Source organism: Panthera pardus, unplaced genomic scaffold, assembly GCF_024362965.1.
Source record: "Panthera pardus isolate Hobbes unplaced genomic scaffold, ASM2436296v1 HiC_scaffold_11, whole genome shotgun sequence".
In the NCBI taxonomy this organism is placed as follows: Eukaryota; Metazoa; Chordata; class Mammalia; order Carnivora; family Felidae; genus Panthera; species Panthera pardus.
This window is the reverse complement of record NW_026526666.1, coordinates 29,696,822-29,712,384: the sequence shown is the minus strand read 5'-3', so window position 1 is coordinate 29,712,384 and position 15,563 is coordinate 29,696,822. Positions and strand designations below refer to the sequence as shown.

Genomic DNA, 15,563 nt, shown 5'->3' with positions numbered 1-15,563 from the left:
CATCAATTTTATACATTACTCAGTGCTCGCCACAGTAAGTGTATTACCATCTGTCACCATACAATGTCATTAGAATATTATTGACTATATTCCCCGTGCTGTACTTTTCATCTCTGTGACTTATTTATTTTACCAGTGGAAATCTTGTACATCTTAATCCCCTTTATCTATTTTGTCATTCACCGCCACACAACCATCAGTTTGTTCTCTGTATTTAAGAGTCTTGTTTTTGTGTTTGTTTGTTCATTTGCTTTGTTTTTGTAGATTTCACATCTAAGTGAAATCACATGATCTGACTTATTTCATTTAGCATAACACCCTCTCGGTCCATCTATGTTGTTGTAAATGGAAAGATCTCATTCTTCTTTATGGACGAGTAATATTATATAGATACAAATATATAAATATCTCATATCTTCTTTAGCCATTCATCGATACCCACAACTTGGGCTGCTTCCATATGTTGGCTATTGTAAATGCTGCTGCAATAAACACAGGGGTGCATTTTCTTTTTGAATTAGTGTTTTTTTTCTCTGGGTAAATACCCAGCAGTGGTATTACCATAGTTGTATTTCTAATTTTTGAGGAACCTCCATACTGTTTTCCACAGTAGTTGCACCAATTTATATTCCCACCAACAGTGCACAAGTGTTCCCTTTTCTCTACCTCCTCACTTATTATTTCTTGTCTTTTTGATATCACCCATTCTAACTGGTGTGAAGTAATATCACATGGTTTTGATTTGCATTTTCCTGATAATTAGTGATGTTGAGCATCTTTCCATGCGTCTGTCAGCCATCTGTACGTCTTCTTTGGAAAAATGTCTATTCAGGCCCTCTGCCCGTTTTTTAAATCAAATTGGTTTTTTGGTGTGAGTTGTAAAAGTGTTTATATATTTTGGATATTAGCCCCTTATTGGATATATTATTTGCAAATATCTTCTCCCATTTAGTAGGCTGCCTTTTTGTTTTGCTCATGGTTTCCTTTGCTGTGCAAAAGCTTTTTATTTTGGCCTAGTCCCAATAGTTTATTTTTGTTTTTGTTTCCCTTGCCTGAGGAAATATACCCATAAATATATTGCTAAAATTGATGTCAAAGAGATTATTGCCTGTGTATTTTTTTAGGAGTTTATGGTTTCAAGTCTTATACTTAGGGCTTTAATCCATTTTGAGTTTATTTTGTATATGGTATAAAAAAGTGGTTGTGTCTATTTTTTTGCCAGTACCATACCATTTTGATTAATATTTTTTGTAGTGTATCTTTTTTTAAGATTTTATTATTAAAAAAATTTTTTTAATGTTTATTTATTTTTGAGAGACAGAGAGAGAGAGAGAGAGAGAGGGAGAGAGAAACACAGAACATGAAGCAGGCTCCAGGCTCTGAGCTGTCAGCACAGAGCCCAACGCAGGGCTCGAACTCACAGAGTGTGAGATCATGACCCAAGCCAAATTCGGGCGCTTAACCAACTGAGCCACCCAGGTGCCTCATTTAAGATTTTAGTTTTAAGTAATCTCTACACCCAATGTGGGGCTCAAACTTATAAACCCAAGATCAAGAGTTGTATGCTCTACAGACTGAGCCAGCCAGGTGCCCCAGCTTTGTAGTATACCTTGAAATCTGTAATTGTGATATCTCTACAGTTGTGCCTTTTAGATGGGACACTCTGTGGTTGGCCTTGGCCCACTACATCTTGAAGGTGGTTTCAGTTTGTGAGCCCTGACCTACTGGATATGGTAAAGTTATATAAATATGGCATTTGAGGCTCTTTACAATCAGACCTCAGCACTCTCAGCCTCAATGCTGTGACCATACAGACAACACTTTATTGACCCTTGAGCATGAGATGCCTTTTCAAGCCGTATCCCTTCACACATGCTTCTTCTATCTGGAATGCCTTATCTTCCTCTTTTCTACCTGTCAAATTCCTACTATTTACTTTTCAAGTCTTTTGAGAAGTGAAAATTCCTGTGCACCAGCCCTAGAGATCATGATATAGTAAGTCTAGTGTGGGACCCAGGAATGTGTTTTGTTTTTTTTTGTTTTGTTTTGTTTTTTTTAGGAATGTGCACTTTTAATATATTTCAATACTTTTGAAGTAGTTGGTCTGTCAATAGATCTTTGAGAAACACAGCTCTAAGAGTAAGAAGGTTCAGGTTAGCTAATACCTTATAGCTTCTCTGACATCTAATGATTTGATCCCCATTCTCCAATTATATGTCAGGAGGATATACACTTGTAAAGTATTTCAAACCAAAATTCCAAAACTTGCCTTTTTGACATTTCTCCTTGGAATTTGCTCTTTGACTCTTGAAGGGATAGCTTACTTCCCTGGATACTTGAACTCAAAGTGTTTCTAAATCCTATGTAAAGAGATAACATTTTGAAGTAAACTGTCAGGAAACAGAAGAATGGATCTTTTCAGAAGTTCTACAAGGGCTGTCTCCAACAGATATGATCTGATTAAAGAAGGAATGAATACTTCTCACTAATCACATTTAATTTGCATAGAGAAATAAGGGAGCAAAGCTAAGTGAGTAAAACTATAAACACACGGGTTAGCTTATTAGTCACTATACTAAAAGGTCCCAAACCACTTTTACTTACTTACTTAACTCATGTAAATGATCAGTTTGAATTTCATTCAATATTTTCAATGGTCTGCATGTAGCTAAGTTCATTTAAAGTGCTATATACATGACATTTATTGAGACTGATTTTTCCAGTGTCAAAGCTATGCCCTCACAGGATTAAGCTACCTCAAAGAATCAGTACAAATTGCCTCTTAAATTGCAATACACATGACTATTAATTTTGAGGTAGGGACTAGTAGTTGTACAGCGATACAGGAAATTGTGCCTACTAACTCCACATCATATATTCTCCGGACCTATTTTGTGAACGTGGTCAAATCCTATTCCTTCTGGAAGGAATAATAGCTCTTTAGGCAATTCTTAGAGCCCTAAAACAATAATATTTTGATTTCTAATTGCTTCCCTTAAGAAGATTTTTTTTTTTAAAGAGCACTGGGGTGGGATACATTAAGAGGCAACTATAGTTCTGAAGGACTGATTTCCTTCTGTCATCCATCAGTATCTCCATTTTGCTGTCTTCTCATATACTTACCAAGATTTTCATTTTCTGTTTTAGTGAGATAGAGTGAATCTGCCAGTAATTTAGAAAATTCAGTACCATTATTTTGGGGTTGTATACGATTTAAATACAATATCCAATACAGAAGAAATTAATTTTTTCCTAATTTTGTTTACTTATACCTGAAAAAAAATCAGTTATGTCTGCTAGAAATAAAAGGTGTCTTTCATTTTCCTGGCTAACAGATGAATACTTTTAAAAATGGAGTATTTTTTGTCCTTCACAAACATTAGCAGATTATGTGTGATCACAGAATTGAGAGCTGGATAGTGTGTTTTATAAGGGAAAATTCAATAAATAATCTGAATTTGAATAGCGTTTTTAACAATATAGGGGAGCAATAGAATAGAAAAAGCTCATGTGCTGCACCATTATCATGGAAAACCTTGACCTCTGTCCTTAGAGGAGGAAATGCAATTTATGGAAGGGTTACTTTTTCAGTTTCGCTAAAAATCATAATCTTAACAAACCAAAGCTAGTTAAGCAAGCGCATAAACAAGACAAAGAAAATGAGTCCCAGAAACTGAACTGAAAAATACTCAAAGAATTTCTCATGAAATTATTTCATGCTAAGATACAATTTTACCTGATGTATTTGTCTTCTCAGTACCGGCTGAAAAATCAGTAACTTCTATTAAGTTCTCATCATCAAAATCATCCCAAACTTCATCTCCCAATTCAAAGTTCACATTCGGAACTTCTGAGAATGGAGAATTACTTTTATCCGCATCTGTCAAATTCTGGTTTCCAGATGCATTAAGATGTCTGTTGAACAGTACTGTTTGAGGGGCTTTCTCATTTGAAGTTGTAGAAGAGTTCCATCTAGAAAAATCTGTCATGTGCATGTATAAAAGAGTATAGGTACTTTTTAAACCATTAACATCGTTTTCTATTGATATATCAAACACATCTTTCAACTACTAAACTGAGGTTTGAACAGTAGTTTTCAAAAGTATTGGGTCAAGCATTATTGTTGAATATTGTTTTCAACCAATTCTATTTACTGTAGTACATATATTGATAGTTGCACTAAATTGAATTTTCAATAGATTCTTTCAGACAGAATTAATTTTCCCTATTAATTTCTAGATGAGAATACCCATACTCTAAAAATGAATAATTTCTAAAATGGTATTCCTCCCCCCAGCTCTTTTCCCTACAGGTGAATTTTGAATATTGTTATGAAATATATTTATCCAAAATAGATCTTAATTTTCTCCTGCTAAAAAATCCTCAGTGTTATCTATTATTTATAGCCTGGGCTTAGAACCAGACTACCTGGGTGAAAAATTCCACTTCTCTCATTGTATAATCTTAAACAACTAATTTAAAGTCTCTGAGCTTCATTTCTCCTCTGCAAAATGGGAATTATAAAAGTACCTTTTTCATAAGATTGTTGTAGGGAATAAATGCCTTTAACTCTTGCAGTTTTCCAAAGTAATTGTGCTAATAAATGTTTAATAAATTGCTTCTCAAAACATGTATGCATTTATATACATACATGTGTTTATTATATGTATTTATTATAGGTAAAAGATATGTAGCACATGATTTACAAATAATAATAAAATATATAACATGCATAATTATAAATTCCATATATCTGATTTTCACTGAATGTTTTCATTGAGTTTTGCCAAACTCTTACATCTATAGCCAACCTATCATTACAATTAACAAATGAATACAGTTCTCACATAAATGCTATTTAACATTCTTGTTGACTTTAGCAACTAAGATGAAAGTAAAATAACAAAGACAGAGGTTGGGACTTTACTCATTCATTCACTGACTTAGGCAACTTCTTCGCTAAATTAGACAATGGTTTTCAAATACTACAATATTCCTTCAATTTTTCATGGTATTCTCAATGTAATAGCTATGTACACAACATACTATTAAATTTAATCTGCATAATTTTTTTTAATGTTTATTTATTTTTGAGAGAACATGAGTGGAAAAGGGGTGGGGGAGGGGGGCGGGGGACAGAGGATCCAAAGCGGGCTCTGCGCTGACAGCAATGAGCCCAATGTGGAGCTCACACTCACGTACCATGAGATCAGGAGCTGAGCCAAAGGTGGACACTCAACCAACTGAGCCACCTAGGTGCCTCTAATCTGCACTATTAACATTTTATCCATCACTCATAAATCTAAACAAAACAATAAATCAAGTCCTAATTTGTAGTGTTTGCTGATTTCTATGGTATAAATACTCCCATTATGATTAATTTCAAGTGTCCAATGTAATATCTCTAAAAGTAAAGTTGAAAAGAAATGCATAGTAGCACCCCATAATATAGTATTTCCACCATACAGATACAAATATAGAGGTAAATAATCTCAAGAACACAGAAAACAGTAATATATGGTAGAATATTAGTTCTGAATACAGTCTTTGTTTTTAGTATAACTTATTTAATTGAAATTTTATATAATTAAACTTTTAATAATGGCTGAACGGTTCCCAAGAATAATCATCTCTCACAAGCCAGCACAAGTTTGCTCCAGCGCACTGAGTTTCCTTCACTTTTAAATATCCTCTACACTTTTCTTCACCTAGCCAAATCTTACATTATCTCTCAACTGTTCTACAACTCCAGTTCACATTTTTCTACTTCTGTTCATTGATATACATACACAATATAATACATACTAAAAACAGAAGTAGGCACAAAGTGCAATGAGAATGCAAAGGAAACAGGACTTAAACCTATAACGAAGTCAGAGGGGACACCGCTAAGAGGGTAAAATGCTTAGAAGTTAATGTTGGAATTTGAGCTTGATAGAGTGGTGCCTGGAAAAATGGGCAAGAGGGGAAGGCAAGATACTCTGTGAGGGGAGAGCAACATGTGAAAGACACAGCAGTATGGGAGACCAGAGAATGTTTGGTAAACTACGTTTTCAGGATTTCTAGAGCACAAAGTAGAAGAAAAGGGCTCATTGAGACCGCACAAGCATTTAAGTGCCAAATTATGTTGATGCTTAACTTCAATGTTAAGGAATTCATTTTTTTTTTCCATATAGGCAATGGATAACTACTGAAGATATTTTAGCAAGAGGTTTACGTGATGGGAGATGCCTGTTAGATCATTCGGAATAGGTACAGATGGAATGATAATGAGACTGAAAGCAAAGAGAAAAGTAAGACATATTATAATGGATAAGACATTGAATGTCTAAGCTAGAGTATCAGCAGAAGGGAGAGAGAAGAAGAACAGATATGAGAGATGTTTAGGAGACAAAATAAATAGGACATGGCGATTACTTGCATGTAAGGTAAGATACTTAGGATAACTCTTTTTCTGCCTTTAGCAGCTTAGAAAAGAAGAGAATTCATTCACCAACCTAAGGAGAAAAGAAAAGGAGCAGTGTGAGGTACAGAGAAGACAGAAAGAGTTCAGAGGCTGATATGTTAACTTTTAGGTGGATATGTCCAGGAAGGTGATTGTATAGATGGGTCAGGGGCTAGACAGAAAGATACAGATGCAGATGTAGAAATCATCTAAATATAGTTAGTAATTGTAGACATGGACTTGAATGGCAGTGAATAAGAAAAGTTTACAAAGCAAGAAGAATAAAGAAGCAAGAAAGAATCTTTTCTAATATCAAAAGGAAGAAAAGCCCAAGCAATTCAAGAAGTAGTAGGAAAAGCAGAATGGCTTAATTAAAACCAAAGAAGAGATTTCCAAAAGGAAGGAAAGACCAAATGTGTCAAATACAAAGGTCAAAGAAAATAAAAATTGAAAAGAGTTCACTGAATTCAGAACTTAGAAGATCACTAAATGGTCTAAATGAAACCAGTTTCAAAGGAGTGATGGAGGATCCAAATTTTGGTGAATGAAAAGTGACTAGGAGGTAAGGAAATGAGCACAGTGAGTATAAATTGCCTTTTGAAGAATTTTTGTTTTGATGTGGAAAGCAAGACATTAAAGTATATAAAGACTCTGGTGATTCTGTTTTTTTGTCTGCCTGACATGCTTTCCCTTAAAAAAAATTTTTTTTAAGTTTATTTATTTTGAGAGAGATGCAAGAAGGGGCAGAGAGAGAGAGGGAAAGAGAGAATCCCAAGCAGGCTCCGTGTAGGCTGTAAGCATAGAGCCTGACATGGGGCTCAAACTCACAAGCTGTGAGATCATGACCTGAGCCAAAGTCAAGAGTTGGATGCTTAACCAACTGAGCCATCCACATGCCCCTTTTCACTTCTTTTAATAGGAGTATCTTTTTCATCCTTTGGGGAAACTGCCTCCACCCATTCCATGTGATCCTGGTGAGGATGTCTTTCACGGTACCCTGGTCCCTAGGGCTACAGCGGGGGAACATATGACCCAATCCCCAGGCTGTAGGAATTGATCAAGAGAGAAATACAAGACTCAGCTGAGGCCAGTTAGAATGAACTCTGGTTTACCAAAGCTAAAAGAGGAAGACTGTTTTTCTACCAAGTCTGTTAAACTGGGAAGATGTGAGTTAGGGGTGACCTGTCATGTGAGAAAGACTATTGAAAAAAATAAAGCCAAGTAGTAACAGGCATATCTAAAAGATTGAGAGAAAACTAGAAGCATGACTAAAATCATAGTGCCTGGATCTAGCAAGATTAAAGCCAGATGCATGTCTGGATTTACAAGTTTACATGAGTGGTCTTCTTTTTTTGTGATTAAGTCACTTTGAGTAGCATTTCCGCCACTTACCACCAAAACGGTCAGGAGTAGCTAGATGAGAACAGGGAGCTGAAGAAGGAAGAGACATGAGCATATTTATATGTTGAAGAGAAAGAAATAAGGAAGAGAGATGGACAATATGGGAAAGAGGAAATGGATACTGGTCTCCTAAGGCCCTCCCTAAGGGGAGGCAGGATTGGAAAGATTAAAACTACAGCTGGAGAGATAAGCCTTGAATAGAATAAAAGATAATTCTTCTTTTAAGACAGAGTTAAGGGTGGATGCAGAAATAGAGAATATATAGTTGTACAGTGGAAAGTTGAAAGAGTTCATATAGATTCAATTTTCAATTCTCCACTGACAACTAAAAGTCAATTTCATTTTATAGAAATGGCATTGGACTGGGAATCAAGAGATATAGAATCTATTTCTGGTCCTGCCATTAATTAGATATGTGATTTTAGGCAAGTAATTTAATCTCTCAGAGTCTTGGTTTCTTTCACTATAAAATGAAAAATTACACAAAGGTCCCTTACAATTTAAATTTTATGATTCAACATGCTTTCTCATATAGTTTCTGACATTTTTCTTTTTCCTTTCTTGAAAATGGAATTAGGATGACAAAAATTGGCATGTTTTTCTTAAAACATTCTCAAGAGCAATATTTGAATACATATGAAGTATGTTTTGCCATGCAAAACTAATATGTGAAAGGAATAATGAATATACTCAATTGCTATTAATAACAGTACCAGATACTATGCTAAGAGCTTTGTGTACATTATCTCATTTAATTGTAAAATCCCTAAAACATAAGCAGATGAGGGAATTGAGATAAAGTGGTTAGATTTATTATGAAATGTGACACAACTAATAAATGGCAGACCTAGAATTTGAACCTAGACAGATTATTCTAAGCATTTATTTTTTAGTAATTTCTAAGCCCAATGTGGGTCTCGAACTCAAAACCCTGAGATCAAGACTCGCATACTCTACCAACTGATTCAGTTAGGCACCACTAGACAGATTATTATAGATCCTGTGAATTTAAGTACTATACTACACAGCTTCTTCTATTAAAAAAAAAAAAAGTGGCCCATTCAGTAAAACAGGGATACAATTATCAATGATATCTAATGAGACTTTAATATCATAATATAAACTGGATTTGGAATGGGGGTGGGAAAGAAATCAAAGTAGGGAAACTATGTAAAGACAGCATGAAAGTAAACAGAGGGATATGTAAGTAAAGAGGGATAATTAAAGTAAGCAGAAGTGCAGGGAACAGAGCAGCAGAACAAGGAGTAAGTTAGAGGGCTATAGGTTGAAGGGACATAAAAATAAGAGTTGACAATCTCATACCTTCTCTCCCTGTTGTAATGATATTCAGGCTTTGAGGAAGTTGGATAAATGCTCTGATACTCTAAGTGAGATTAGGGGACTTTTCTTGTTCTTATTTGGGCCTAATGACTGCCATGTCATAAGAGGTGATTGGTATGCCAGCCCTTGCCTACTTAAGATCTTAAATTATGGCCAGAGGAAGCATTAAGTGACAGCATGAAAGAAAGAGTGTCAACAGATGCTAAGGTCACACACATGAAATTATTTGTGGGAAACCCCAAGTTTACCATTTCTATATACAGCAACTCAAACAAACAACTCTATAGCCAGGATTATTTCTCACACATTCTAACAGACTGGCTATTAGTGGCATGACCCAGACAAAGGATGCTATTAATATCAGGATCCAGAGTATTGATAAACCAATCTCAATGTTGAAAAAGAATTTAATGACTGACACAGATGAAAAGCAAATCTAGACTACATACAAGCTATATTCCACAAACTAGGTTATATTCTCTTATTATCATGGAAGTTGTAAGAATCATAGGTTTAGAAACTGGAGAGATATTAAAGGACACCTAATTTAATCCCCTAATTTAAAAGATAAGACTAAGACCTAAAGGGGTTAAATAATTTTCCTAAGGTCACACAGATATTTTGTAAAACTGGACTAATTTTATAAACATAAAATTATTTTAAATAATTCTAAAGACATATAAAAGTAATAGTTCAGCATTTTAACACTTTGTGTATCTTGAGATCCCTTATTTTCTCAGCTTTTCCTCATATTATCTTTAAATAAAAATAGTCAATGCTATGTAGGGCAGAGATTTTTTAAGAATCTGTGACAAATATAGCAAGACCATCTGAAATAACAGACCTAAGAATTTGAAACTGGTTCAATAACCCAAGAGAAAAATGTTGCCAAGTTAATCATAGTAATTTCAGATGCTGGTTTTTCAATAACATTGTCATTCTGAAGTAATAATAAATAATTTTCTCTTTCAAGGTAGTATCAATGGTAATTTACCTTTGTCTTGATATTCAGATGGTTCTTGTTGAACTTTGGCACAGATTTCATGCTGATCCCTCTGCTCCATTATAGACAATTCAGGTGTATTTAAACACTCTGACCTTTATAAAGATAAAGCCATAAAAATATTAAATATTAAAATTAAATCAACACTTAAATCAAAATTAGATCAACAATTAAAATTAAAATCAACACTTTTATGATAGACTGCATTAGCCTGAGTAGTAAAGGGTAAAAAAATAGGTGTTTAATGGAAGCAAGACACTTAGTCATCTTTACATGTCCCAAATATGTAGATATCTGCTATCTGTGTATAGCCTTAAAAATCTATTGCTAATGCTACTTTCAATTAGATAACAAAAGCTAGGATATCTTGAAGTAGTGTTGGCATCTGTTCTGATTGGTCAGTGGCTGTTCTGTACTGTTTGTTAAGTATATTAAATGTCATCCCTGAATATAGAATACACTTATCTGGAAGGGAAATGACATATATGATTGCCTTCTAGGCATCATGATATAGGAAAAGAATGCTGAGTTATCATCTAGGGTCTTCTTAAAACCAGGAATATGAGTTTCGATTATTTTATCTATGAGATGGGATAGAAATACCTCATTTTATGAGCTAGGTTGTTGTTAAGGTCAAAAGAGATAATGCACAATGTGCAATTTTTAAATTGTAAATTATTTTATAAATCTGAAGTGTTATTAATATAGAGTGGGCCCCTAAATGGAAAAGATTAGACTTTGTACAGCAACCTGATTTCTCTAAAATATACTTTTGTCTCCTGTTTAGAAGGCAGAAAAAGCCTGAGGGCATGACATATAGGATGGGTAGTTTCCTGCGAAAGAGATGATTCAATGAATGTTAAAATATTCTATAACTACAGAGTTCTAAATAAATTTAGATAACCAAACTCTTATGATGCCATTACTTCATTACGGAACTACATGATCACTGTGATTTGAATGTAGCCAGTGTTCACCTTTCTCTGAACACATGATTATTTGGAGAAGCAAAGAATTTATAAGGACTATTCTACCTTGGATATTAACATTATATTTATACCTTGATATGCTGGAAAGAGAAGGTTTTGGAGTAAAACCAAATTCTTTAAGATCCACACTTTGAGATTTATTCATTTGCATCTATTAATGAAAAAAAAATCAACTATCAATTTCATAGCAACACTTTTTAACAAGCCAAACAGCAAAATTCCTGCCAGTACATAAAGTCCCAAAATCAATGAATTATAAGAAATTCAGGCTAGTTTTCAAATCAAATCTCCTTCTCAGGCACTTCTTAAACGTAGGTATTTCTTCATGGTTCTTTACTAGGCCTTCTCTTCTCCCTCTACACATTTTCAAACACCTCACTTACTTCCCTGGCTTCAATTATCATCTACATGTGAATGACTTTCAAATATGTATTTCTACTCAGCTCCTTCTCCTGGTTTTCTGTTATATTCAACTGTCTGTGGAACATCTTTACCTAGACATCTTGCAGGTTTCTAAATTCAGTATTTACCAGATTGAAATTAATGTATATCTACTTCTCTAAACTTGTTTTTCCTTTGGAATTCCTACCCTAATGAAGCCTCACTTTGTTCCTAGCTGCTCAACCCAGAAAGCTGGTCATCATCTTGATCCTTCTACGTCACCCCTCATAAGCAATTAAGTACCAGGGTAGTTGATTCTATCTCTGAGAAATATTTTAAACCTAGCCACTACTCTCCACTGCTACTGCCATTACATTAGAGTAGGCCAATCTTGCCTAGATTACTGCAAAACCTATCTAATGAGTCTTTATGTTCCTTTTCTATCATCCTCTAATCCATTCTCTACATTGCATCCGGAGTGAATTTATAAAACGCAATTCTGGTAATGTCACTGCTTTAAGCCCTTTAGTGGTTTCCCAATACTTTCAGGATAAAGTCCAAATCCTTAAAATAGCAAAAAGGCCTTCATTATCCAGCTCTTACTTACCTCTTCAGCCTTTTCACCCTCATCTCTCCACTCCCCAACGTGTAACTGAACTCCAGACGTACTGTATAACTTCAGTGTTTTAAAAGATCTCCTCTGGCTCTTTCTTAGCTCTGGACCACTGCACATTTTCCGTCTGGAATACTTTTTTATCCCTCTCCACCACCACTATAGTGCCTCCCTCTCCATACTTGGCTTCAAGTCTCAGTCATGTTTGTTTGGAATACTTTCCTGGCCTATCAAATGTGGAATGAGTACACTTTCTATCCAAATTCAAGTTATCTTAAATTTCTATCATAGAATCATCCATCACACTACATTGAAAAAGCCTATTTAGCTATCTATATCCTTTACTCAGCTATAAGCTCTATGAGGATTGGGACTAAAGCTGTCTTTTTCACAGCAGTATGTTAGCATCTATAACAGTCCTTGGCATATTCTTGGTGCTCAATGAATATGGAAGGGGGGCACTTGGCTGGCTTAGTTGGAAGAGTGTGAGACCCTTGATCTCAGGGTTGTGAGTTTGAGCCCCATGCTAGATGTACATATTACTAAAAACAATAAATCAACTTAAAAAAATGAATATGGAAAGAAAGAAGGAATAATATGGAATGGAGAAGGAAAGAGGAAGGAAAGATGGAAGAAAGGGAGGGAGGAAGGGAGGGAGGAAAAGCTTGGGCTACTAAAAAATTATAATCTCAGAGAAGGTGGTAGCTGTTTCAAACTGCATGTCACTCCCTGTTTCCCAGTATTCCCCTTGTTTAAGCCTCATGACTTAAAATCTTCATTCTTGTTAAAGAGAAGAGAAACAGAAGAAACAGACATTCTGCTATTTTCTTGCCTCTCTTCTGGGGCTGATCAATTATTTTGCCCTGGATATGATGATGCAGGCTTAGAATAAGTCTGCTACTGACTAGCCTATCAATTGTATAAGCTACCATTCTTTCATGACTTGGAAAGCAGGCTCTTGCTCAGTACTCATCCAAGTACATGAATCAAAATCAACTTCAGACTTTCCACACCAGTTTCAACACAAAGAGAACACAGGAAAGGGTAAGTGTCTCTAGTTTCAATTGCTGGTTAACAACAACAAAAACACTAATAAGGGACTATGTAGAACTGTGTTCCAAAAGTAGATTTACAGATTAATTATTAAGAACTATATTTTCCTTCAGAAGAAGTATTTTGAAAATACAGCCCCGAAGTAACTAAAGTACACTGCTGATACCTACCTAATTGATATACAGAATATAAAGGAATATTCATATGTATTAAATTACAGAGCAAGGGATAAATGTTATTAAAACTAACCTTGAGACGTTTAACTGGAGGAAGTGATGAAACAGCATTCCTGTTTCTTAAATCAGATAAATATGAAGAGATTGTTGACTCTTTCATTACTGACTTTTGTGCAACTCCAGTTTTACCTATGAGAAGAAATTCTAGATCCTTTAGGTTAAACTTTAGGTAGTGTTCATGTAAAGCCAAATTTCTTTATAATTTCTAATCTAATTTTTTTCATGAAAGAAAATCATTTGAATTATAAACTGCATAATATAAATATCATACATAGATAATTAGGCTGTTATTACTATTCAAAGACCTTTCAATTTTTAAAACCTGAAATAAACATCTTTTATGGAACTCACAGCAGTCATGTCCACATGTATGTTTATTTTTACAGTGATGATTACATTCTCGGTTCCCAGGTTTTTTGCAAGCAGTCATTCCTAAATTTATATAAGAAAAAAACCTGTTTTTTACTAGAATTTATTTCCTTTCAGACAGTACAAAAAGATTATGATTTTACACTTCCTCAAGTGTTAACCCATTTAATATTTTAAAATGGTATTTCTGATAACACCTAGTCCCTGTTGGGCTATTTGCCCAATCCCAGCTTTTTGCAAGGAGCATCGACCCACCTATAAGCTTCTCTTAACCTCCCTGACATAAATAGAGCCAAATACCACAGAATATCAGTAACTCTTATCTTGAATGAGGTAAGAATGAGGGTGGAGTTTTTAAACTTCTCTGCTGCTTTATACTTACACTTAAGAAGAACCTGGAAAGAAGCAAACGTCGTTTCATTTTAATGGCATCAGTGATAGTTTCTAGTAGGGAGGACACCATACGTATTTAATAAACATTGAAATAAGTGTTTTAGGGGTATAAGAAATTTGCTATATGAATTCATAAAGAAAAGAGATTGCTGCCTGCTTGACCCACTGAGCTAGTATATCCAAATACATAATTTATTCTTCATAATATTTTAAGTAGGTTTTTTCTTGATCTTAGTAACATGGGGGAAGGGACAGACATCTGAATTGATAGACAGGATCTGGACATGAGAAGGGGACCAGGGGAACATGTTCACATAGAGGGCATAATACCCAAAGAGGGCAAACCACATACTGTAGAAATAGAAATAAGTTTATTTTTGCTGGAGCACAGATTTTAACTAGAAATGTTGAAGATAGTGAAGAATTTTGAAAACCTTTACAATCATTTTTTGGTCCTTTACTCTTAATTTTCAACGCTGTTGCTCATTTTCAAGACATGGCATATCTGGATAACGATAACATCTGTATAGCATTCTGGACTACATGGATAAGTCTACTCACCACAAGAGGGAACTGGTTAGATGCCTTAAGGGCCAGCAGATCAATGTATTGGGTAGTGATAAAGTAATGAAACTGCAAGCTGACAGCTGGGCCATAGTGCTCCCAACTGAATACAATCAACTTTGGCAGAATATAAACAATACTCAGATAAGACCATTCTGTGACTGTGGTAAAGACAGAGATAAAAACTACTGTGTAATTATTTCTGAAACTAGAGGCAAGGACACTCACGAACCACAAAAATAACTAAACATCCCCCTCTTCTGGCTAACACAAATGACTACTATTTCCTTAATCCTCCCATCTCTAAGATAAGATACCAAAATATCCAACTCCACTTTTTGAAAATATCCAATGTACAATTGACCTCTGCTCTCCCTAAACTCTCCCAAGAATCACCAGCACAAGCTGAAATCCTATAAATAAGCTCCTCTCAACTCCCTGAGATAACCCACAGCTCTGCCACAGCTGTGCTCTTTTGCTATAGCAAGTTTAAAAATACTTAATCAACTTTCCTCAAATATACGTGTATTCCCAGTGGTCTTTGGTTGGAGGTTTCAATATTATATTCTGCAAGATATGCCATGGCTTACTGGTTAGAAGTTTTGCCCCCCCTCCCCCCTTCATAATTTCATCTCTCAGTCACCTGGTCTCCTTGTCTAGTCCTACCAAGCTACAATTTATTCTCCACGCTGTTGTTTAATTAGTCCTCCTAAAGTTCAACTCTGATCAGATCATTTGCCCACTTAGAAATGTTAGTTACTTCCTGCTGCCAACA

General features: G+C 35.0%; 1 protein-coding gene across 10 annotated transcripts in view; it reads right to left on the bottom strand.

The window, feature by feature from the left end:
* The window catches only part of HFM1 (helicase for meiosis 1), a 96,276-nt gene that overhangs the window by 12,434 nt on the left and 68,279 nt on the right, over nucleotides 1–15,563 (bottom strand). For 8 of the 10 annotated variants that reach the window (XR_008418672.1, XM_019414142.2, XM_019414148.2 and 5 more), the window contains 6 exons: nucleotides 13,814–13,894; nucleotides 13,476–13,591; nucleotides 11,251–11,330; nucleotides 10,182–10,285; nucleotides 3,737–3,982; nucleotides 2,270–2,360 (listed from right to left, as the gene is read on the bottom strand). Coding sequence is in view for 8 of the 10 variants with exons in the window: in XM_019414142.2 (XP_019269687.2) it covers nucleotides 2,270–2,360; nucleotides 3,737–3,982; nucleotides 10,182–10,285; nucleotides 11,251–11,330; nucleotides 13,476–13,591; nucleotides 13,814–13,894 (718 nt within the window). In the remaining 2 variants the exon portion in view is untranslated. Of the gene's footprint in view, nucleotides 1–2,269; nucleotides 2,361–3,736; nucleotides 3,983–10,181; nucleotides 10,286–11,250; nucleotides 11,331–13,475; nucleotides 13,592–13,813; nucleotides 13,895–15,563 lie in introns of those variants that run through there. The other 2 variants (XM_019414149.2, XR_002071286.2) reach the window with 2 other exon arrangements.